This window comes from Larimichthys crocea, chromosome XI (genome assembly GCF_000972845.2).
Source record: "Larimichthys crocea isolate SSNF chromosome XI, L_crocea_2.0, whole genome shotgun sequence".
NCBI classification, from domain to species: Eukaryota; Metazoa; Chordata; class Actinopteri; family Sciaenidae; genus Larimichthys; species Larimichthys crocea.
Genome location: NC_040021.1, coordinates 3,164,429 through 3,189,788, shown reverse-complemented (window position 1 = coordinate 3,189,788; position 25,360 = coordinate 3,164,429). Strand labels below are relative to the sequence as shown.

Here is a 25,360-nt window from a genome sequence, read left to right as displayed (position 1 = left end):
AGTGGTTTCCAGTTTTTTTTCTTGGACAGAGAATTGTGTTGAAGCCATAAATACAAAAAAGAAGCAAAAAAGTTCATAAAGATTAGTTTGCTGGTCATATGGGTACCATCAGCCCATGGGTCTGAGAAAATAACCCTGATGATGTCATCGGGTCATCAGGGGTTATCTGAGCTTCATCTGAGTATGTTATAAACTTAAGGCGTGGAGGTTAAAGATGTGTGCTGTCTCCAGATTTCACACAACATACCAATGGCATCAGGTAGCGACAATGGGCTATTGTGATTGATAGATACAATCACAAAAGATACCATACAGTATATTATATCATGTCACCATATTATCCAGCAATCATCATTGGTCGTGATGGATGACTGTCTACCAATGAGCTTTGTTTGAGTCTGCCCAAGGTTTCTGCCTGTTAAAAGGAAGTCTTTCCTCGCCACCATCACCAAGTGCTTGCTCATGGTGGAACTGTTGGTCTCTGTAAATAATATTATAAAGAGTACGGTCTAGACCTACTCTGCATGAAAGGTGTCATATAACTTTTGTTATGATATGGTGCTATATAAATAACATTGAATTGAATAGAATAAATAAACTATGTTGACCTGGCGGTGTCACTTGTTAATATCCTTTTAGTATAAAGTATTTAGCTTATTTTGGACACAACCTTTAAAATAGCCTACTTTGATAATAAGTAGACTGTATAAAATGATGTGGTATGAATGTAAGGCCACAGAACTCTGTGGAGTTGCATTAGGGGATATGTTCAAATCACTGGAATGTTACTTCAAATCTCAGTCTGAAGTGTTCGATCACGTTTGATCTACTTTTTTTTTTTACTCCATTATGATTTTATTAAGCTGTAAATGAATCACCTGTCTATAGCTGGTAAATGACTGAAGAAAGTAGACGTTTGCAGGGTGGAGAGGGGTGAATCATGTTGGACCGGAACACATTTGATCTGAGGAGAAAGTTGGACAGTGCCTGACCTGTGTGTTCTTCCTCTCCTCCTATCACCGCACTGACAGAGTCTGTCAGCCGCTCTGTTCACATGCAAATCGGACAGAGAGGGAGGCGGCGGCAGCGCGGAGCGACGACACAAGCGACCGTGTTTCACTCTGTGGTTTCCCCCTCCAACAGCGTGCACTTCACGGGACTGTCGGACTAGCTTTAACAGCGTCTCCGTCCGAGTCCACCCTCCGTGTGGCCGCTTCTCTTCGAGGTGAGTCTCTTTATGTGTTCTCTGTACTTTTGGCGCTTTTCTAAAGAATATGACGTTTTACGTGGCTGTGTGTTTTCTTACTGCGCACACTGGACGTGACCAGCTCGCGCTGGGTTCTGCTCATTTGAATAACGAGCCTCCTTCGAGACTTCTAGAGAAATCACTGCAATATTTAAAGAATGTAATATACACTAACTTTAATGTAACCCCGAGCTTTATGTTGTTATACATTTATTACCCTGGTGTCGTTCTTTTTCACTCTGTTTGAGTGCCTCTTCTTCTACCTAACTCTAAGTGACGGCTGTACAATATTAGGATAACTTCTTAGCGTCAATGGCGAGTTTTAGTGACTTTATTTTACATTTTATATTGCTTTCTGTGTGGGTTAAATCTTTCTGTGAATTTACTGTAATTCCCAGTGTGTTCGTCAGACACTTTATATTCTCTTTATTTAACCGTTTTGTGGTTGGAGTCTGCTGCTCACTGTGCAGTGACCTCTCTGAGATATTCCCTCAGTGTTCTCATTACAGTCACACAGTGTGAACGCCCTGTGGGGATGTTACAGCTTAATATTCTACAAAATGTCTCATTATTTCAAAGGATTGTGGTCTGGATGAGTTCAGTGTACCCATGTGTAAAGTATGTCTGAAAAGAAACCAAAATTCAGCGATTCAGCAATTACAAAAAATAATTACTGCATGTAAAATAGTGCTGTACTGTATCTGATGCAAATGAGGCTCCAGGCCCTGAAAGAAAAAACAAGAATATGTGAAATAAAGCATGCTTAAATAAAATCTTCTCTGCTGCATGGAATTTAGCCTGAGGCTTAACCTAAATATTTAAATCTACAAGGCTTCAAAATGAGCCTATTTAACAGTTCAAGATATGAGCTTATTAAGAAAGGCTGCTCAGTAATGTGTGATAATAATAATACCTCAGCACGATACAGCAGCTTACAGCCAGAACACACAGGAAATGGCAGTAACCTTAATGAAGTGCATTTATTTGAATGGGATTTGTTTAGAAGGTTTCAGTTCTTCAGGGTGAAGTGTGGAGGGAATACCCAGGACTCTTTCTTCACGTTCTGCTTTCTGACACTTATAATACAGTCACTTTGGTTCTTTGAGGTTCTGCAGTATCTGTTGGACATTAAAGGTCCAGTGGGTTAGATTTAGAATAAACTTGTTGCAGTTGTTCTTTTTATATCTACAGAGGGAGCAGGTCATCTTCTGAGTCCACCATGTTTCTACAGTAGCCCACTAGAGACAATATTTTTTTACATTTCGTGGCAGCCATAGTTTCTACTTTAGGAAGGAGAGGGTGAGGCGAGGGGTTTGCAATCAACAGCTGGCCCTTTTAAATGTTTGAATAGCACGTGGGCTCGGAGAAGGAGATCAGTGTCAGTGTCTTGGCATATATTATTGTATATTACCATAATGATGTTGGCCCTATGTTGTAATACCAGTGTTTTTGGTGTTATTCTCATAATATGCACAAGTAACATGTTTCACATGAAAGTTATTCTAAAATGTCATTCATGCCATAACCTTTCTGAAGACATGACTGGGTTTGTACTAAACTGATCAGAAGGGTTCAGAACTGCAACAGCACTCACTCTAGCAGAACCAGCAATGTGTCATCACGCCGTTATTGTGCAAAAAGCTATTGAACTGATGAGAGATTTAGTTTCACTTATGATTCATCCACTTTTCATGATTCCTGAAACTATGTTATGAATCGTAATTTCCTGAAAATCTTTCAAATCTTTCAAAATGCTGCTTTGACATTGTTGACAGGTAGCAGCTGATGCGGCAGACATGCAGCCATGCTGTGTGTGTGTGTGTGTGTGTGTGTGTGTGCGTGTGTGTGTGTGCGTGTGTGTGTGTGTGGGCTCTGTATGATGTCGATGAATGCACCCAGGCAGTTAGGGTACAAACAGCCTCACCCGTCTGTCCGTCTGCTCATGTCCCCGGGGTGCTGATTAGCACAGCACAGTGCTGAGGAGGTCAGAGGTCACCAGGTGTATAATGGGCACATAATGAGCCTTAATGGGCCACAGGGCAGGGGGAGGCCCATTTTACAGCCTCCTGAAACTAGACACTGTATGAGAGCTGCTTATTAGATTTGTCTGTCAGATGTTGAGACGGAGCCTATTGTGAGCATTTGTTGTCAAGTGCAAGTACAGATGCTACGAGCTTTCTATGGTGTCAACATATCAGCAGTTCACAGAGCTTTCTGATATTAAATCTATGATATTAATGTTGTAAGAGATAATGTCTTTTTGGGATCAGATTTGCATATCACAGTTGGAGCCACTGGAAACCCGAAGATAAAGCTCGAACTATGTCATTTAGGGTCTTATCTACATATGGTGAGCATCTTAAAAAGTATTGTATGGAATACTGTCGTTTCAGTTTTTTAAACTTTTATATTTTATATATGTTATATTTGGACGTTTATTGCACAATTAATTCTGCAAACCAATCATAAAAATAAAATCTACATCAGGTGATCCACAAAATAAAACCTCTGTGCTCACACAGTCTGCCTCAAAGTCAGCTGAAGCCAATAGAAACTGACTTTACTACATTTAGTGTGATAAATAAACTCAAACTGTGAAGAGAGGAAATATTCTGACACTTTTTTTCCTTAGTAAACAGAAAAACTCAACTACATCTTCTGAATACAACTTTGTCTATTTTACTGAACTGAGATAAGCTTAACTGTCCTGATAACCCAACGTGAAACACACTCCATTCAAACACAATAGAAACACAATAAAGCTCTTAGTTAGTCTGTTCAACAATCATTAAATCTGTTTTTTATCAATAGAAATCATCAGTTCACTGAGCGACATGTGGAAATATTCAGGTAAAATTCTTGTTGAAAACATTCTAAACATAGATTCTAACACTACACCTGACATTTTGAAGTGTGTAAAATAGTTTTGCTGATCCCCGTACCCAACAGTCCATTGTTTAACCTCCTATAGATTCCTGAGGGAGCTGTCAATCAAAACATAATCTGTCATTCGTGTGTTCTTAAAGATGGTCTGAGGAGCACAATGAGCTGTTTATGAAGCATCTTTTTTAACAGACATAATCATGAACATTTCTATTCACTCACATATTTGTGGACGCTTTAATGAGACGCTCCACCTCGAAATTATATCTGCTTTTTGACTGTTTCAGCACATTTCCAGAAGCTTTAAAGCCTGAAGCGTCAGGTGGCGGTATAATAGGACAGACCCTGGGATTAGCACAGTTTGTCATAGCACTGCTCCATAGTGAGGCACTGGAGGTGCAAGTGAATAGCTCTGTGGCATGAGAAAAGGAGCTTTCTTTCCACCTTTGCCTCGCAGGGGCTCTAAATCCCACTTAACCCTTTGATTGGTCGCTTGAAACAATGAACTCTGTGGTCATGCTCAGCCCCTCGCTCTTTCTTAGACACTGCATCTGCTGTCATTACGTTCTGCCAGTGCAGAGGATTAAAGGAGTGGGGGAAATATTAGTGTACGGTGAAAAGGGACAAAAGGCTTGTGCAGCAGGAGAGCGCTGTACTTTATATGAGTGTGTGTGGGTGGGTGCTCTGCCCCACAGCTGACACTCAGATGCATGAGCAGCTACACCTATTCAGATGTCCTTATACAGTCTGTGTTTTTTTTTACATTTGCCTGTGTGTGTAATTCCAGTTTATTACAATTAAGATTATATTAGTAATTGCTCATGATATCTACAGCACGATAACACTGTGTGAAAAAGCCAGATGGGACTTCAGACATTAGTGTATCTGCATGATCAGGTTGATTGCCAAAATTACAAAAATAAAAGCAAAATTATTAAAAGAAACAGAATCATGCTTTAAGAAAACAGGAGGGGCCATGTGATTTTACACTTAATGACCACATGTGGTGTTGTGTTGATGCATTTTCTTAGCCCATGGGTGGTGAACTCATTGTAAAGGACCACTAAAAGGGTAGAGCACAAGGGGCCTTTTCTGCTCAGTGCTCCCGGACAATGCAGTCGAGCCCAGGAGGTGATTACGACTACCAGACTGGCGAGCATCTTCAAACTGAGTTATCTGGGAGTGTCTTCTTCTTTGTCGTGCAGCTGCGTCCTTTAATCGTGTCATACTACAAAACATCCCTATTCATCCACCGGCTTCTTGTACCCAGGACTGTTTGAAAAACAATGTTTGGATGCTCAGATACTTATGCTGACATGAAATATCAGGGTAATAAAATGAAGGAATTATTTCAGTTTATCGACCAAACTGATGGTTAGTCAAGGTCAGTTAGATTACTGATTACTGAAGATGAATCACAATGTGGAATGCAGTGGAATGCGATGTCCATGCAGTGACAGAACATTATGAGTTTGTAGCTAACACAAAATTAACACCGACTTATGACTTATGATTGTTGATTTTGGCCTCAGCTGGATAACAAAGTTGTGAAGTTACATCTTTATTTTGCAATTGACTTGAACTTTAGGCTAATGAAGCACCTTGGGCAGAGGGAGGGAGATCAGCAGTGTGTGATAAAACGCTTTTTTGAAAGTGGACATGTTTGGATTCAGATTAATTTACTGTGAAGCACAAACTGGACAAGACACGCCATGTGTAAAACCATGAAAGTCTGCAAACATAGAGAATTCAGCAAGCAGCTTATCAGCAAAGAATTGTGCAGGTGCTGTCAGCTTTGCTGCCCAAATCACAGGAAGCATCTTTATAGAAATGGAGATACCTGAAATCTACAGCCAAACCAGAGCTCCGGTAATCAGGAGTCAATGAGTGAAGCTCATCAAGAAGCACGTCACATGACGAGGCCATGACGAGGTTTTTGACTCATATGTAACAATAACAGCAGTGGTTATGTTCATGTGTTGAAGTGAGTCACACAGGTACTGCTTCATATTATAGACTGTTTATAGTCTGATGCCAGAAGTTCAGTTTTCTTTCATAAAAATTGCCACATGACTACTTTTATCACTGACATTCAGTAAGAATTGTGCATTCAAATTTTTGTCAGGACTTGTGTGGACAAAACTTTTTAACCGTTTTAAGACTTGATCGAGACAATGGTTGACAGATTAATGGATGAGAGAATGAAAATAGGTCAAAGAGATGCTGCACAGAGCAATCACTTCATGTTGGCAGTTTCACATTGAAATGAAGCGGAAACCACACCCAACCAACTCAAATCACCACTCTGCTAGTCAGGTTTAGGAGTTGGGGTGACACACTGCTTTTCAGCCTGGTGTCACGGCCCTTTCAGACACAATGTGCTCTGAAGCCTATTATTTTCAATAGCTTGTGCTGCGATATAATGTCTTTTTTGGGGTGCTGCACATGGTGCAGTGCCTCCACCTCCAGTGGACTTCCGTCCGTTCAGGGAAGTTCAAGATCAGGGTCATTGCTCTTTAAGATTCAGTCTAAATCCTTTTGAGTTATTACCAGAACATAGTCACATTTCAACATAAGTTTGAATTACAGTAAGTGACTGTAGTATTTTGCAATGTGGCTTTGCAGACAGTGTTGTAGCTTCTGTCAGTTCCATTTGGATTTAAAGTCCATGTAAATAGGAATAAATATGTGTTGTGAGTTTGTCAGACCAAAGAAGAAAGTGTTATTAACCACACAGCCAAATCTGAATGATTAAAAATAAGTTTCAAAATCAGGTAAAAATTAATTCTCAGCTCCAGGACTGTGGGGGCGTGTCCTCTGAAGCCACACCCACTCATGGGAGCAGTTGAGCAGCCATTTTGAAGCGACTGAAACAAATTCAGAAAATGACATGACTAACTTTGAAACACTGAGTGAGATGAATTCATCTCTATCTCTCTGCTAGGGGTGCAGGGGTATGCTCAGGGTGGCCTCAGTGTGTCATCGAGCCACCCTTTAAGGACCGCGCACAAAATCCTGGCCTGAAAACCTCTAACTCCACATTTCAGTGATATATCGTTCAAAGTATTTTCATATTTTCAGCAACTATTTTCAAAAATATATAATGTATTCTGATAGAAGTCTCTGAATTCCCTTTACAGTGACTTTAATAAAACCTAAAACAGTTTTTACTCTAGAAAAGAAGCAAAAACCAGAAATGCAGTATTGCTCACTACAAGAACACACACACTTAATGCGGTGACCTGTTCAGGCTTTTCTCTCCTCTAGCTGGTATTGCAGTGTACTTTGATAAGATGTCCTCACTGTGTACCGTGAATATCGAAACACCACTGTCCTCCAGATGCCACACATCACCACCCTAACCATGAGACTGAAGTGTTCCTCTGGGAGCTTCTTGTTTTATGAGGCCAGTTTTACACATAACATCACACATGATTTGTTTGAATAAATGAAGAACATGTTCTGTATCTGCAAGTTTCATACCTATTTGTTGACTACCAGGTCAACAAATAGGTATGAAACCGGTCCTCACAATGTTATTTAATGCTTTGTTGTGGTTTTGTAGATTTTGATACTATTGTTGTATGTTGTTATTTTTAGTCTTTGTTTATGTTGACTTCTGACCTCTCTGTTCACATCTGGCTCAGCTGTCACATAATAACAGAAGGTTTGTTTCCAGCAGTGACCTGAGGATTAGTGTATCAGCCTCCCATCTATGCACAAAATGCACAAATTGCAAAGCAGCGATGGAACTGATAATACAGACGTAAATATTTGTCCTGCATTCCCTCGGGGTATTTATGGCCCATTCTGTGCACCATAAATGCTTCAGATGGCACAGGATCTCTCTGCCCTGCTGCTGCTGCTGCTGCTGCAGTGAGCGAGCTCTCAGTGAAACAGATCTTGGGATTATGGAGTGGGTCAAAGTATTGTTTTAATCTGGTTTTGGCTCTCTGTCCCTGACTGGTGCAGGAAAGACAGATGGCTGAGTTTTGAGTGAAATCTCGAGGGTGGAGGGAGGGGTCGAGGGGGGGGCCTTACATTCTGACTACTGCTTTCACACATGGTGATGTCACTGATTCGTCACATGTACAGAAAATGAGTGGAAAAGCCCTCCTGTGGGAAGAGCATCGAGGTAGAGCTGCAGTTTATCTCTCTGTTATTGTCCTGTGGGTTTGTCTGTAGTCACAATATGTTTTTTTAATGATGTGATGAGAGAAAACACCAGCTGCACTCCAGCCACAATGCTTCACTTCAAGGTTACACAAAAACAAAAGTCTATTTTGTCTGGGTCTATATTTATCAAGCACCTCACAATCACTGCTGCTGAAGGTGAAACAACCAACCAGAGCAGGATCACTCTGTTAGAGACTCAGACACAGAGAAAAAATAAGACAGCCTGTTGCTGTTTTCATTATTAGACTAGGGAGGTCCTAAAGCTAAATTTGAAAAAGTGTCATAATCAATCCCAGCTAAAGCTCGTGGTTCTTTGTGTTTCATTACACTCGGTCAGGTTGAGACAGCATTCACTGCACTGAGGTAAGCATCGTACCACAAAAGAAACAACAGAAGATACCCTCTGTGTGTGTGTGTGTGTGTGTGTCCATACACTTGCCCATAAAACATTTAAAAAAACACATTTTATTTCCTCAAAAAACTCTCCCATAACATTTTGTAATGTATTACTATTTCAAAGTTTGTTTTGGATGAGAGGTTTAACAGCTGACTTCCAGATGAGCAGCTGTTGTCCTGCGGTCTTCGTCTGTCTTTGAGTTACTTCACTCAAACTAACACTGGTGATCCTGGATAATAAGCTGCTTATCAGCTGTCTTTGTTGTTGTTATTGAGATCATTCCAAGTAGTTTGATATTCTACAAAAGGAAATTTAAAGATTATAATCACATGGCTACGACATCGATAATATCCTCAGCAACAATTTGTCTTTAATATAAGAGTGGAAACTTTTTGTTTTGTTGGATGATGAATGAATGAGCAGCCGGTCATGCTTTGTTGCCTGTATATAAATGATGAGCATGCTCAGTTGATACAGATTTTATACCAAGAGAAACACATCTAAGTGATTCAATGTTGGGGCATAGATGATGTCAGGAGCTTCAGTCACTAAATGGCTCAACTGGCTCTAAAAAAACGAAATCTGCATCTAGATCTGTGGAAAAGACAATAGTAAACGGACATTGTGGACATGTGATGACTGATGCTTGTGTATTAGTTATCATTTATTTCATAAAAAAACAAAGAGTAACTCTTCCAATAATTCCAGACAGTCACACAGAGGATGTTATAGTCAGGCTGCAGTGCATAAAGCCTTCATCACACACATTTGAGAGTTAAGCGGCGTAAGAACCATCAGCACTGGTTGACAGAGATGTGATCTAGTCACATGACTCATCCTTTACCACATTCTCCTCCAAGAGAACGCTACAGGCCTGAATGCTGGATCCATCGGTCCGCTTAGAGCGAAGAGTCACTGTAGATCATGAAAGAGTTGTTCTGAGTGATCACTTTATCCATCAAACATTTCTTCTTCTTTGTTTCCTCTCATCTTTGCGTCTTGGTCATGTATAGCAGCAGATACTCACACTGACAGGGTAATCTGAAGTAGTGGACTGTGCACATACTCAACTAAAATCCTAACTAAGTCCCTTTGATAAAAGAAGTTGTGTTTTGGTGAACACATGTTTATCTGTGTGCTAAAGCTCATGGGACTGGATAGTAACACAGGTGTTCTTGCAGGGCTGCGAGTGCTCATGCAAACAGAGGGAAACGATGACCCACATAACAGGGAGAATGCAGCAGGCAGTGATGTAGCTCAGAGCACTGGAGTTAATTTTAGTGCATGCATGCCCAGCTTCATTTCACAAAGGTAATGAATGTTTCCATCCTCAGATGGGTAGCACACTGCAGCCAGGCTGCATGTGTAGGCTGTGACCTCTTCAGACTTCTTGTTGCTGGTTGTCTGAGAGCATTTCATGAGGGAAATGTTTACTTTTTTACAATTGTGAGCTGTCTTAAAATAGATTATTTGAAAGTTATTTGTTTGCTCTATGAATATGATTACTGCATGACAAAGTGAGCAGCTCCTACGTCGCATTAGAAAGCTTACACCTGGACCCCGCTGAGCATGTGGCAGTTTTGGTTTGTTCTCCACATGGCTTCATATCTCACCAGGAGTATTTCAGAAGCGCTTTGCTCGTCAGATTTGGTTATTTTTTCTTGGTTCATAGGCTTTTAGCACAAGTAGCCTACATAGTTACATAGTTTCCCTTGTCTGTTTTCACAATCGGAAGTTTGCACAGGGTGTTTTAATTTGAAAAGTGACCTGATTCTCTATGCTGTTTCTGCCCAGCTGCTCTGTGCTGCATGAGGCGGCTGGTAGTGGCATCAGTCAAAAAGTAGAACAGCTTCTGGGACACTTCTGAAATTCGCCGCAACGCTTCTAGTGGAATCGCAATCATTGTCCAGAACGACTGCAAGTTGATCGCAGCCGTGCTGGTGGATCTAAGATCTTAAGTTTTTCCAGAATAGGACCATTCATTTTTTTGCGGGTTCCCTGTCAGAGTGGGTGGTAGAGTAGACAAATCCCCCCTCTGTCCCTTCAGTCAATCATTTGTAGAGTGTAATCCAAAACCTATTATCACAAGCCAAGTTTTGCCTTGTGATAATTGGTTTCGGGGGGCGAGTAACTAATGGAAATCTAATGGAAAAATAGAAGACAACATTCCTCTCCTGACATGTAGGTTAAATAACACAGACCATGCGCTTTTCAAGATATCCTGGGGTCAGTGAATGGGTCACGTCGCTTTAATGCTCACACCCACTAAAACTTTAATGAAACCTTGTGCTGGTTCTGGTTTTGAATGGACCACATGTTGGCAGACGGGCACTCGCAGACACATTCCTTACATGCTTTAGATATTGACTGCTGTCCAGTTTCTTTAAGGATGCACAGTAGCCTCCTCATTTATCATCCGTGGTGACGGTGCTGACACTGACTTCAGCACTGCATTGTGAACATATAGACAAAAACAGTGAGTGTGACTCAACAGTTAAACACTGTTGCAAAGGTGTAATTCAGGCCAGTATGGTGTTGTGGTAATCTGATTTAGTTGGCACACTTGCCGTGACAAACTGTAACTTCATCTCACCACGGTCTGTTGCTCCGTCAGTCATATGACATAATGTGTGATAATGTTAACAGCAGGACTGTAACGGTCTGTGTATTCGTACTGAACCGACACAGTACGTGGCCCACCAGAACACAAATGCAGACAAGAGCACAGATTGACAAAGGCCTACAGTTTACTGACCTACTTCCTGAATCAACTCTGACCTGCTGTGCTTCCCACAGTTACACACACACACACACACACACACACACACACACACACACACACACACACACACACACACACACACACACACACAGTTTCCTGTGTAATAAGGGATTGTTTCAGCCAGTTCAGGTGCATTCACTTTCAGTTTTACCTCTAAGTAGATGAGCTTATTTGGTGAGTACACTGTTATCAAAACTGATCAAAACCATGACCAAAGCTGTGAAAATTTGTAATAAATCAGAAGGTTCCTTTAAACACATGCCTTACCTGCACTCAGCTGCATCTGTATGTGTGCATCTGTATGTACCTCTGAGCATTGGGATGCATCAAACAGTTAAACATTTCTAAACTAGTTAACCTGTGCATGCTGACACTAAAGTGAACTCCAATCTGATCATAAATGACATGGTCCCAATTGTATTAGAGTTCGCTGGTTGTAATTGTGTGAATGGGTGAGGGAGGTCAGAGCAGGTATATCACTGAGGTTATCAAGTGTGCACCTCCCATCACAGCTGTTTCTGTGAATGAAGCCCATCACAGCAAGATGCAACACGTCAGCTGTCAGACAAGCTGCTTTGACCCAAACAGAGGAGCTCCCGCTGCCCGTTTTTTCTGCAGTCTGAAGTGAAGAGGTATATAATGCACACTGTATACATTATGTGCTGTAAATATGAACATAATGTAGTTATTAATATTTGTCATTAAAGCAACATTATGTAAGACTTGGTAGTTTTTACAAGTATAATCCCACTGTGGTAAATATGTTCAGCTGTACTCGAGTATTTGTTCTGATTGCATTACTTATGATCAAAAACTAACGAGTCGACAACTTTACTAACAGCCAAACATCGACCAGGTCACCAACAGCAGACCCAGCAGCAGCTAATATTACTGACTAGTCCAACAGCAGTCAGCCCAGCTCGGCGTCTGTCTTTTTTCACCAAGCTCTCACCAACCACTAATTAATCAAACTTTGTTTGTATAGCACTTTTCATACAAAGAAATGTAACAGAAAGTGCTTCACACAATAGAAAAGTTGTATCCGGCACAACTTCTCTGTCACAGGTCGCTGCGTTTTTAGGCAGACACTCCTGTGACCTGCACTGCTGCAGCCAAAATCCACTGCTCCCACTCAAATGAATGGAAAAACCTGCATTTCACTGCAGCGCTGGATCCTGTCTGAATGCGTCCTTACTTGGTTTGGCTTTTTATCTTTTTAACTTCCACCAGCATCCTCTAACCCTCTGTCATGTTCTACCTCTGCTGAGCCCAGGTACATTGCCTGCTTGCCCGGCTCTGGTTCTTGTGCGCTGTTCCTTCTCTTGCATCAGAATGATTTTGTTTTGATTTGATTTTATGGTAGAAAAGTTACTTCACGGCTGGTTGTTGGGGTGGGGTTGAGCAGAGTGAATAAACCCTGATGATCTCAGCTGTCTGTGGGCTGAATTACAGGCTACACCAAACCATAAATAGCCTTTCTTACCCCACAATGTGTAACAAGACAGTACATTATTGTATTACTTTGTGGATTACCTTCATGGGCCTCTGTAGTCAAGGCATCTCTATGCTGCTACCCATTAGATTGAATTAAATTCAATTGGTAAATAGAATTTGCCAATTTCATGGCCATCACTGCAGTACCAGTTGTCAGCATAGCTTTTAGCTCAGCTCTCTTTTGAACTGACAGGTTTTGTGTTGTTTCCGATTCCGGTTCCAAATGAGTCATATCAGTGGCTCAATTAGAACATTAATAAACTGTCGGTACCCATGTTTTGTGTTTTCATTTTTTGGTTTATTCTAACCAGAGCAGTATTAAAAATTTAAGTGCTGAAATACATTGAAATACGATGACAAGCCACTATTGAACTTGAACTTATTATGTCAGGGAAGTGTACATTTTCTTTTTTTTTTTAAACTTGATTTTTTAAATATATTTAAAGACATTTTTTTTGGCCTTTTGATTTTATTGATAGGACAGCTTAAGATCAACAGGAAACATGTTGAGAGAGAGATGGGGAATGACATGCAGGAAAGAGCCACACGGGTCGGGATTCGAACCTGGGCCTCCGCAGCGAGCCTTTGCATATAGTTGGCTGCTCTACCAACTGAGCTAAACACTGCCCTGATATGTTTTGGCCTTTTTGAGCTTTATTTAACAGAGACAGCTGAGAAGTGACAGGAATGTGTGGAGAGAGAGACAGGGAATGACATGCGGGAAAGAGCCACAGGTCGGATTCAAACCCTGGGCTGCTGCAGCAAGGACTGAGCCTTTGTACATGGGGCAGCTGCTCTACCAACTGAGCTAAACACCACCCCAGGGAAGTGTACATTTAATCTATTGTGGCTAGAAATTGGTCTTCATGGTGATCGGCTCTGTTTTTGTGCTGAAAAAATGATCGACTGCATCACGACAGATGACAGAGGATTTGATGATGTCGTCAATTACTTTTTCAAGAATGTTTCTTGAACACTCTGTTTACTGAAAGCCTTATGTGTCAGTCATATGTAAGTGCTGGAAAGTGATGATATTTATTTAATTGGAACAGAAGACAAGGACATGTATATTCTTAGTTCAGTCCAGTGAAAATATTCATATTCCTTCTTGACTATGTAAAAATGCCCCATCCTGTGAGGTCACAGCCATGGGTTCATCACGCTGCATTTTGCACATGGAGACTTTAGACTTTTAGACTGAGCAAAATGCAAAATAATACATTTGACATTTACTACATAATAATTTATGCTCATAAACAAAGAATGTAGCCTGAGCAGTCAGTGAGCTATGCAAGACGTACTATGTTTGGAACAGCAGACACTCATCTACCTTTTGTGGTGAGCATGCTTTATTTAAATGAACCTTTTACATTTCATAGGTGCAGGTAGTAGATAGAGCTGAGGGGCTGATGTGTCCCTGAAGCCACAGTGAAGGCCCAAACACTGCATACAGAAAAAAACAAATACATACTGTACAGCACTAATGCGCCTATATTTTCCTCTTCTTTGTCATTTCACTTTAGTATAGTTTCTAACATGAATCAGAAAAAAGGACATCTATCTCCTCTGTTGAAACAGTACAGACATTAAGCGCTGTGTCTGCATGAGAAGGAGGCAGTTTTTCAGGAGTGAGCAGGTTAATAAGTATTCTCTAGGGCCGCCTTCCCGAGCTATGTGAAAAGCAAGGGCTTGGCATTTCTTGTTTTTTGAACTGAGTCCTGAGTTCCAAAAGTTTGCACAAAAGCCCCGTTGCCTAGCTGCGTGTGAAGAGCCTCACTGCGACTGCCAGGCCTGCTTTGTGTGCACGGGTCTCTGAGTGAACAGGATCTTCTGGAGAATCAACTGGAATGCAGTTGGGGAGAGAATTCCCCCCATCGCTTAATCTTATTCAGTTTTCAGCTGGCAGGAGGGAGTCATTCAAATGTTACCATAGTGAATTAGCACTCTTTTCAGCTCGAGTGAATCGACCTCTGAGCGTGAGGGTTTTCATGCATTCTTTGGCGGTCCACATTGTGTAGTCTAATTTTTGTGAATTTTTCAAGGACATTTGTTGAACGCTGGGTCTTTTCATACTGCAGGTTGCACCATTCTACCAGTGTAATCCATCATAAGATCCTAATATCACACTGCAGTAAGTCTGTAGTGTGCTCTTATCTTTACCATTGTCTGTCAGGGCAGATACCTGTTCAAAAGCTGTACACTATTTTCACCATTAAGAGTCCATCTGGCCATCCTTGCATTCAGTAAGCTCTCTGTTTAAAAAAACAAAAATCCAATAACATTTAGAGTTTAACAGAGTTTGGCACAGCAGGACTCCACAGAGGAAATGCTTTCCTACATACTACCTCTGCACTTCTGTTGAAATGGTATTTTACAGCTCTGATGTCAGCTTGGTTTTGTTTTTGTCCATGTGAGGACTCATTATTAATCTTAATGACTAATCCATTGTTTCTTAAATGTTTTACCCCATGTTCCACCTCAGAATATATTCAGCTCTACCACCAGTGTGACAGATGTTAAAATACAGGCCGACCCAAATCAGATACAGACGGTTCACGCAGGAGGCAGGTTTACTCCGAATAGGAAGATTTTTTTTAATGACTGTTGAATCCTGAACAGAACCAGTGCAAGAACTGGAGAGACTAGGGTGAAAAAGTGGTACTTCCTGATCCGCACTTCTCTTCTTTATACTTCCTGTTGAAATCAGGTAAAAGTGAATTCTCAGCTCCAGGACTGTGGGGGTGTGTCAACTGAATACTCTGAAGTCACACCCACTCGTGGGAGCAGTCAAACAACCATTTTGAAGCGACTGAAACGTGTCAGAAGAGTTCAGAAAATGACATGACAAACTCTGAAACACTGAGCGAGATGAATTCATCTCTGTTTTTCTGCTAGGGGAATGCGCAGGGTGGCCTCAGCGTGTCATCAAGCCACCCTTTAAGGACCGCCCCCAAAAACCTCTAACTCCACATTTCAGTAATTTATCGTTCTTTTCACATGTTTTCAGCAGCTATTTTACAACATATTTAATGTAAAAAGTATTTTCTTTCAATTTATTGTTGTATTATTGATATTAAATTTTTGTTTTATTAACCAATTAATATAATTTTTAAAAATGACAGTAGTAGTTTGAGAACGAGTTGACTGATCTATGTATCGACCTGCTCAATAACCCTGGTCTTAAATGTTATCGTTTCTTCTGAAGCTATTGGATGTGCTCTTTACTTTTTCATGCCCGTGTACAGCAAAGTGGTGCTTGTATTAATTCATCAGACCTGGGCTAAGAGCTGTGATCCTCTAGTGTTTTTAAAGGTGGAAGTGATTTTGGCTGAGGATGTGTTATGCACAGCCATGTTTTTTGGTTGAGTTCAGATGAAAGGCTAAATGACTTGGAAATAATCCATTTCTCTCTCTGTGGATTTAGCAGTGTATGCCTGTGGCACTGTGAATCAGTGCCGTTGATGTCATCTGTACCATGTTATCTCATTCTGTGCTGTTTCCAGTAATGAAACACACAGTCATTAGAGGGACTGCCATCACAGATTAGACTCCAGGGATGGGATAGGACATGCCTCTTCCTCTGCACGGTGGAGCTGTACAATCAGTGTTGAGTTGAAAATTCTGTTTTCACTGCCTCTCACATCCTGTGTTCAGCTCAGGTTACCAGTTTGTACGTTTGGCTTTGTAATGCCTCTGTGGAAACAAATGATTATAATGTGCTAATCCTTTTCACGCCTCATTCTGCTTTTATAGTGTTACCATCATTCCATTACTCTGTTTGTTGGTTTGTGAGTTTGTTCTCTCATGTCAAAGTCTTCAGAGACAATCCTGATGCCACAGGTTCTTGCCCGGTTCTTGTGCTGGTGACGTCATTTGAAGCCAGAGTCCACAAAGTAGTGATGATGGTTAGAGCCGTGGTATCGAAGTCCCGCCAATACACTTGACAGACTAAATCATAGGCAGGGCTCGGCTGTCAATCATGAAGTAAAAACAACTTTTTATGCATCAATCGAATGACTGAAACCAAAATAACCAGAAAGATAACACACATCAGCATGATAAGAACTACCTGAAATGAGGAACCAGAAACCATCTTTGTTTTATCTGCTAACCTGACCTATCCTGGTCCATTTTAAGATTCTTTTACTGGTTTATAAATTTCCTAATGGTCTTAGTCCAGCCTATTTATCTGATTTACTTTTACCCTATGAACCCCCGAGGACCCTCAGGTCTTCTGGGAGTGGCCTTTTAATAATACCAAAAGTCAGAATGAAAACCAACAGTGAGGCGTCATTTTCTCACTAAAGACCTGAGGGTACCAGAGACTGTTCATATTTTTAAGAGCAAAATTAAGACTCTCCTAGCACTACCTACAACTGGACATGAGAAAGCTACCCCTTTAACAATTGTCATAGCACATAACGCTTTTCTCTGTAAGTCGCTTTGGATAAAAACATCTGCTAAATGACTAAATGTTTATCCATTATCCATTATTTAAGCTATCTATATATTTTATTATGCTTTACTTATTTTTTTATTTTGTGTTTTTTATTTATCTTTATTACATATTATGATGATGATGATGATTATTATTATTATTATTATTATTATTTTATCTAATTCATTTCTAACCTTCCTCCAGTGTTTCCTCACTGCTTGACGTTGAGATGGGACTTCCTCAGTTTGTGCTTTGTTTATAATGGGATGGGTGGATTGATTGATTGATTGATTGATTGATTGATTGATTGATTGATTGATTGATTGATTGATTGATTGATTGATTGATTGATTGATTGATCCTGCTACCAGCCACCAGGCAGTGATCGACATGATTAGGCATCACTTTTGGAGAGCGGTTATATTGTCCATTTTTATATTCAGTGGTCACACAGTGTTGAAAATTTGTTGTGTGACAGTGGTGAAGGTTTGGTTAGATTTAGGAGGGAACAGTTTGGGTCAAAATGATTATTTAATAAATGTTAAAAGGTAAAAAATAAAAACACTGTGGTCATGAACAAAAAATAAATGTTAAATAAACAACAATAATACTTTTTTTTTAACTTACATCTTACTATATCAGTATTTTAAATGTATTACCTCTGTTTGGATGTGTGGTGTGACATGTGCTATGTAAAGGTCTTTGTGACTGATTTGAGGAACAGAGCTGCTCGTCAGAATAAAACATGAATTTTGCATTTGCATAAGAGAAGCTGAGGGAGAAAGATAGATGAAAATGAACATTCAGATAATGTTATTGCATTTAGCTCAGCACTTTTTGTTATTAGTTGTTGTAATCAATAAAATGAAAGGAATTATGGATGGCAATTTTTTTTGGATGTAAAGTCTTCTGAGGAGCACTGGTCCAGAGATAGTCATGCAGCCTCACTGAGGTTCACAGAGGAGATCAGAGGCGCATGCAGGGATCTCTTTAATAATCTGACCCCGGCATCATACACCGTTATTAATCCAGTTAATTGAGGGCAACAATTGGATGGAGAAGAGACTGTGAGCAGCTTGACTGGAGCCGCCCTGTGGGACAGAGAAAAAGCCTGCTGTACGTGTGATGAAAGGCCTCATGGCAGTGAACCTCTGCACAGAGCACCAGGCTGCTAACCACATTGAATTTTACCTGACACATATTAAAGCAAATGTTTACAAAATGATCTAAATTCATTAAGATATAAACCCCCAAATAAATGATGAAATACACTTAATACTCTAAAAATATGTATTTCCATCCACTGTGACACGCACTCAGGAAAGAAAAAGAAGTCTGAGGGATTTGTGCTCCACTTCTAAGGACCCTCTTAAAGGTTGAGACTTGTGTTGAAGTGTTTGAGCAGACTTTGATGTGTGTCTGCTTGTTGTGTTTTGTCTTGAGCTCCTCAAAGAACACAGACACTCTGTGAAGCTTAACCTCAACAATCAGGAGTTCTTCCCTCTGCTCTGTGTGCACTGCAGTCTGCTGCAGTGTGTGCAGCTCAGTGAGCATGGATTATTATCCACTTTAAGAGCCAATAAACACCCCATGGATCATAAAATGTAAGTTTGTATCAGAATACAAACTTTATTACAGGAAAAATCTTGTTGAATATGCCAGTATAATTGAGAGTTGTGACAGCACAAAGAATATGTTAATAGAGGCTGTTTAATGTCTCTTTAGTGTTCATGTCAGGACACGCTCAGAGCGTCTGTTTTCACTCACACTATGACATGCTCACTTTATGGCTCTGGATTGATAACTGGCATAAAAGAAGCCCACTCACCCAGACTGCAAATATTTATGATACTTGACACACTTTACCATCTGCCTCCTATAACAACTGTCTGTGTGTTTATGGATTTATATGTGGAAACCTAAATGTCCACTGTGTAAGATTTAATGAGGCTCTGTTTACACAAATGGAATAGAACTTAATTTTAATAACCACCTAAAATCAAGAAATGAGTTCATGGTGTGCCGATAAAACCACAGCAGTCATGGTACTGGTGCTAATAAAAATTGTTGGTGGTGTTGTTACCATCATTGTTTAACCACAGCATATAGTCAAACTGGGGCAGCTGTGGCTGCGGTCCAATCCCCGGCTCCTCCAGTCTGCATGTTGAAGTGTCCTTGGGCAAGATACTTGCTCCTGAAGGCTGTGCCATCAGTGAATGAATGTGTGTGAATGGTTAGCTCCTCAAACTGATGAGCAGTTGGCACCTTGCATGGCAGCCAATGCCATCAGTGAATGAATGTGTGTGAATGGGTGAATAAGATATGTAGTGTAGTGTGCTTTGAGTGGTCGGAAGACTAGAAAGCAGATATATAAGAACATTTACCATTTGGTATACTGGCACAGTAACCATATTCAAGGAAAACCCTCGTTACACTCTTTGCAAGTCTAGATGAGAGGCTTATAATTTGAATAGAATAGTCTCACAGAAACTTTAAATCAACATCCACTGTTTTACTAAGAGAAGGATAATGTCAGCAGTCATCCCCAGTGAAACAAAGTGGAAGTCTTCAGGAGGCTAATTAGGCAGGAAGACATTCCAGTTTGAGGTTCTGTGACAGCTCCATGTCGATTTTAATGATGATGAGAAATAAAATGAGACGGTTGAGGCGCGTCAGTGTTTTTCCTTTTAGTCACTCCACCTTCACTGTGGTTAGATCAAAACCACAGAAGTGTGTCACAGAGCAGCTCCTCAAACCGCAGAAGTGTGTGTGTGATGTTTGAGTGGTTACGACTTCTTCTGTCTCATTGTGTATGAAGGGCTCACTTCACAGTTCAGCAGGTCTGTTTGGCTCTCATTGTGGATTATTTCTACACAGCTCACATTATCCCGTGAGGACTGTAGAGTTTAACAACCTGGACAGTAGGGATGTCAGTCCGCTCTACCCATTCCTCCCTGGTTTCCTGTTTGTCTGCCTGCCGTGAGCAGAGCACATGTCAGCTTGTTTTTTCACTCCCGGTGTTTCCTGTTCTCTTCCCAGCAGCTGAGAGGATGAAGGGGAGGAATCCTGGTAGTTTGTGGAGTTTGTAGCAGCAGAAAGAACGTGAAGCACTGGCAGCCTTTCCAGCTCCTGATTTGACAGCTCCGTCTGCAGCAGAGCTCACCATGAGTTAGAGGAGCACTGGGGACCACCGCCACAGCTGACTTCCCCACCGCCTGCAACACCGTGTCTGACCGCGACAGCAGCATCACTCGCCCCGCTTCATGAGCCAGCAGGATGCGGCTGAGGTCCTCGCACTCTCCGAGCGCCTCCTCGTAGCTTCACATAAGGGACAAGCTGACAATGTGGTCCAGCTTATCAACAAGGGTGCAAAAGTAGCTGTCACCAAGGTAAGTGAATTACAGCTGTGCATTTGTTTTGTTTTAATTCAACCCTCAGGCTGTGCCAGTTACCAACAGTCCAAAGACAAAAGATATTTCATTCATAATTACTGTACATTGGACAGGAAAAATATCAAATGCTCACATTAGAGAAGCTGGACACAGGACATGTTTGACATGTTACATGCAAGTCATGTGGCTCTAGAACTGACAGCGTTGGTGGTCCACAGCGTACCATTTCCTCTAGTTCCATCATTGGGTTAAAGTTTCAAATTGTGCCATACTAAATAAATAATACATACCCAAGATAGTAAACATTATACCTGCTAATCAGCAACATGTTTCTAAGCACATCTTCACAGAGCCATCAGCATGGCTGTAGACTTTTTTTTTTTCTTAAAAAATTTGAATCAATTCTCAAAAAGATTTCAGTTGTATTTCAGTTCATTGACACGTTGATTAGTAGACCAGTTGTTTGAGCTCTTACTGTATTTAGTCCTGGACAAATCTTCTGGCTGTAATTCAAAGTAATGCAATAACCAACTTCTTTGGTTCAGACAAACCTGTTTGGTGGAGTTAATTTAGGCTTTTGTGAATTTAGTCCATTGGTGTGAAACCAAACAAGCAGACCAACACCAACCTTTTTCAATAGTCTTCATCTGAGTGTTTAGTCTCTATTTCCTGTTCCAGTGGTGTATTAAATCAAAGCAAACCAACCCCCAACCAGTGCTGGTTAGCTCACCTGGTAGAGTGTGTGCTCCATGTACAAAGGCTCAGTCCTGACCTGTGGCCTTTTGCTGCATGTCAGCCCCCCATCGTTCTCTGACACTTTCATGTCACTCTTCAGCTGCCCATTAAAATAAAAAAGCCTAAAATATATAGAAAAAAAGATTGCTGATCTGTATCTTTGATGTGTATATTTATGCAAGATAATTTAGTAGCCATGGTAACACATGCACATTAGCACGGTTTCCCCTGATACATGAGAAAGTGCAAACAGCTGTGCTGAGCTGTGTTCTGCTCTGTTCATGTTCACAGCTCCTTATTAAAACACCTCATCGTACTGTTTCTGTTTCTACCTGCGCATTTACACATGATTCGTTATAACCTGGTGTGTCTTGGTGACTCTTGAATGTAGGATCAGCGCCAACTGGTTACCCAAATGAGCTCACACGCTTTATCTTTCCTGTTAGCGGCCTGTATTATAGTGTCTGCGTCTTTAGGGTGTCATTTTACTACCATTGTGTCACTGAGGTGTGTGACTCATGGATGTGGTCTCGTGAATGTGCTTTAAGACTATCCTTTCACTGGAGAAGACACTAAATCATTTTCTATTGCTCGTGGTTTGGATATCAGATGTGTTCAGTCACTGTGAGGTCAGTGAATATCCAGAAACACATTTTCTGTGGCTTCATCTGCATATCTTACATCAATTAGAAACAAAACAGAGCATGAAAGGATGTTTCACAACTAGACTAATGAAAATCATTCCAGCAGCTAATGCATTCACTCCCCCTCTGTTTGCTCTCATGGTGTATGTTTGTGTGGGTGTCTCAAAGCGATATATTCTTCTTCTGAGAGGTGACGAGCTATCAAGATGACTCTGTTGGATCCTTGTTCTAATTAGCGGGCATTCCTTTATTTTTAGATTGGATTACATTAGATTCAAGTACTTAGACAATGAAATGCAGTTTAGCATCTAACCAGAAGTACAGAGTATGTACATATGAGACATTTAAGACATTTAAACATAGTGCAGGTATAAATATGAATATGCTATAGGATATATATAGTATATGAATTTGTACAGTATGAGCAGCATGGAAAGGTAGATGAATATACTAACATATATTATGTACAGTATGAACAGTTATTTAAATAGTGTGTGTGGTCAGCATTATATACACACAAAACAGCCAGATCCAGGATATATACAGTCAGACAGTATAGATAATTGGGTAACACTTTATTTGAAGGGGTGTTCATAAGACTGACATGACATTGTCATAACTATGACATGACACTTGTCATGAACATTAATGAATGTCAATGACTGCTGTCATTAAGTGTCATGCGGTTTCTTTTGTCATCTTTTACTGTCAACTTGACATTGTTTGGGGTGTCTTTGTTATGACAACTTGACATTTACCAAGATGACATAGGCTGACCATGTCTTTGTCATGACAACTTGACATTAACCAAGAGCACTTAGTCAGTAAATATCTTTGTCATGACAACTTGACATTAAGCAAAACCACATAGCTGAGAAGTGTCTTTGTCATGACAACTTGACATTAACCAGCATGACCTGCAGGTGACTTTCCCTTCAGCCTTGCAACCAGCCCACTCACTAGCTTGGACCGTGAGCGCCTAGGACGGGGTGGAGACACACTAGGGTAAAAACCAGGTGCTCTCCCTTGGGCCCTGGGGAGGAAAGCTTACTAACCTACTTACAGCACAGCTGCTAGTGCATCAGCGTTAACATCAAATGCTAACAGCTAATGCTAACCATGCTGGTGTAACCCAGAAAAAAAACATGTGCATTAAAAAAGGTAATTCATTGTGCATTAAAAACAGACAGACAGATAATTAAGCTAAAAAATGTGTTAAAAATGTATTAATTTCATATCTAAAAAAAAAAGAGAATGTGTGAGTTAAAAGACTGTCAAATTCATGAAGAAAAGAGTATTTGTGGTTATTCTGTGGAAAAAACTAGGGGACTTTAATTTGAAAGATGAGTTGTGGTCCCGGTCTGTCAACAGTCGGAGGAGCAGACGCAGTCTGTAATCCCACCTGACACAGGTTCACTTTTGCTAAGCCTCTAGAAGGAGCAAGAGGAAGCATGTTCTGGACACGGTCTTAATGTCAGGACGAGAAAACAGAAAAGTGGATAAACTGGAAAAAAGTGATTAAAAACGCGGAAAAAACCAACGGAGGAATCTCCCCGGACGACCACGACCTGCAGGAGTGCAGTTGGAGGATTCGCTCGGGTGAAGAATCGCAGCGGTGGAGAGATCGTCCTGCTGTGCTAATGCTAATGCTAAAACGCTAATGCTACAAGCTGAACGGCTAACTCGTGAGCTAACCACTAGCCTCAATGCTAATATCGGAGCGCTAGCTCCGGGGCTACAGCGCACTGCTAGTCACACCAAGTATTGATGAATAAGCTCTGATGTAACAATTTTTGCTAGCTTTACTTGAGTTAGGTGTGCTATGTGTGTGACTGTGACCATATTTTGTTATTTTAAGCACATTAAGTTATGGTTTCTTCTACGTGAACATTACAAGAGTTTACATTTGGTTATTTGTGTATAATTAATATGTTAATTGCTATGTAATAGCATATATATATGTGATGGTACTGTTAGAAAAATAATTATTGGATCATAATACTTATAATTATTTCCCTTTTGCTTCTGAGAAATTGTGATCTATTTTGCAATACAAGTTTAGTTAAAGCACTTATTCTCTACAGAATATAGAGACAATTTAAAGTGATTCATAGTTTAAGATCTGAGAAATTGAAGAAATATGTTCTGATCCTACTTATGTAGGTCAGGTTTTGAGGAACCCTTGGATTTCGATAGAGCCGTCTGGAGGACGGAGCTAGAGAGAGACGCTGATGGCGAGCTGGACCCTGGGAGATCGTAGACGTACACCGGGAATTGAATCCTTTTGCTCACTTTTACACATACACACACACCCACACAATCGTGTGGCTGGACTGACACCTAAAGGGTGCAGATATGTGAAATGAACAGAACAATAAGAAAAAACACGCGCAGCTGCGAAACTTTATTTTGTTTATTATTTTCTATACCTACCCGGGTAAGGCTGTTGTATGTATTTTCATGTGGTTTATTATTCTCCCCAGCTTCATATTAAAATAGGGGAGCATTGTTCTCATTAACAAAAAGAGCCACAGTGTCGTGTCGTTCATGTGCATCGGTTGGTTACACCTGGGCTCGAATTAAATCTTCTGTTTCTTATTCTGGCCATTAGTTCAAGTTATTATTATCATTACTAATACTTTCTGCTTCAGCAGGTGACACTAAATAACGTTAGCCCATCAGCGCTAACATGCGAATGCTAACATGCTAATGTTAACATGCTAACATGGAATGCTAACGCTAGCCCATCAGCGTTACATGCAATTTAACAGTGAGTTAACATGTTATGTTAACATGTGTGATGTTAACATGCTAATGTTACATGTTGTGTTAACATGCTAATGTTAACTGCTAGCCCGTCAGCGCTAACATGATAATGTTAACATGCTAATGTTAACATGCTAATGCTAACTGCTAGTCCATCATCGTTAACATGCTAATGTTAAATGCTAATGCTAACAGTTAACTGCTAGCTAAAAATGCTAATGGTAATTGCTAGCATGTAAGCGCTAGCTGCTCCTGTGTCTAAATAAACATGCTAAACATCCTATGGTGTAGTAACACTTCATGACATATTAATGAGTAGTCCAAAGTGTACTACTTTACTTGAGCTCAAAGAAAATGCTTATGACACATTCATAAGATGTCATGACGGGCAAAGTCACATTCATGAT

General features: G+C 40.5%; 1 protein-coding gene across 5 annotated transcripts in view; it reads left to right on the top strand.

The window, feature by feature from the left end:
- Positions 1–999: 999 nt before the first annotated feature.
- Positions 1,000–25,360, top strand: part of ankrd6b (ankyrin repeat domain 6b) — a 49,822-nt gene continuing 25,461 nt past the window's right edge. For 2 of the 5 annotated variants that reach the window (XM_027284281.1, XM_027284278.1), the window contains exons 1-2: positions 1,000–1,225; positions 20,456–20,805. In XM_027284281.1, the coding sequence (XP_027140082.1) occupies positions 20,680–20,805 (126 nt within the window). In that variant the 5' untranslated portion in view covers positions 1,000–1,225; positions 20,456–20,679. The remainder of the gene's footprint in view (positions 1,226–20,455; positions 20,806–25,360) is intronic. The other 3 variants (XM_019265858.2, XM_027284275.1, XM_027284276.1) reach the window with 2 other exon arrangements.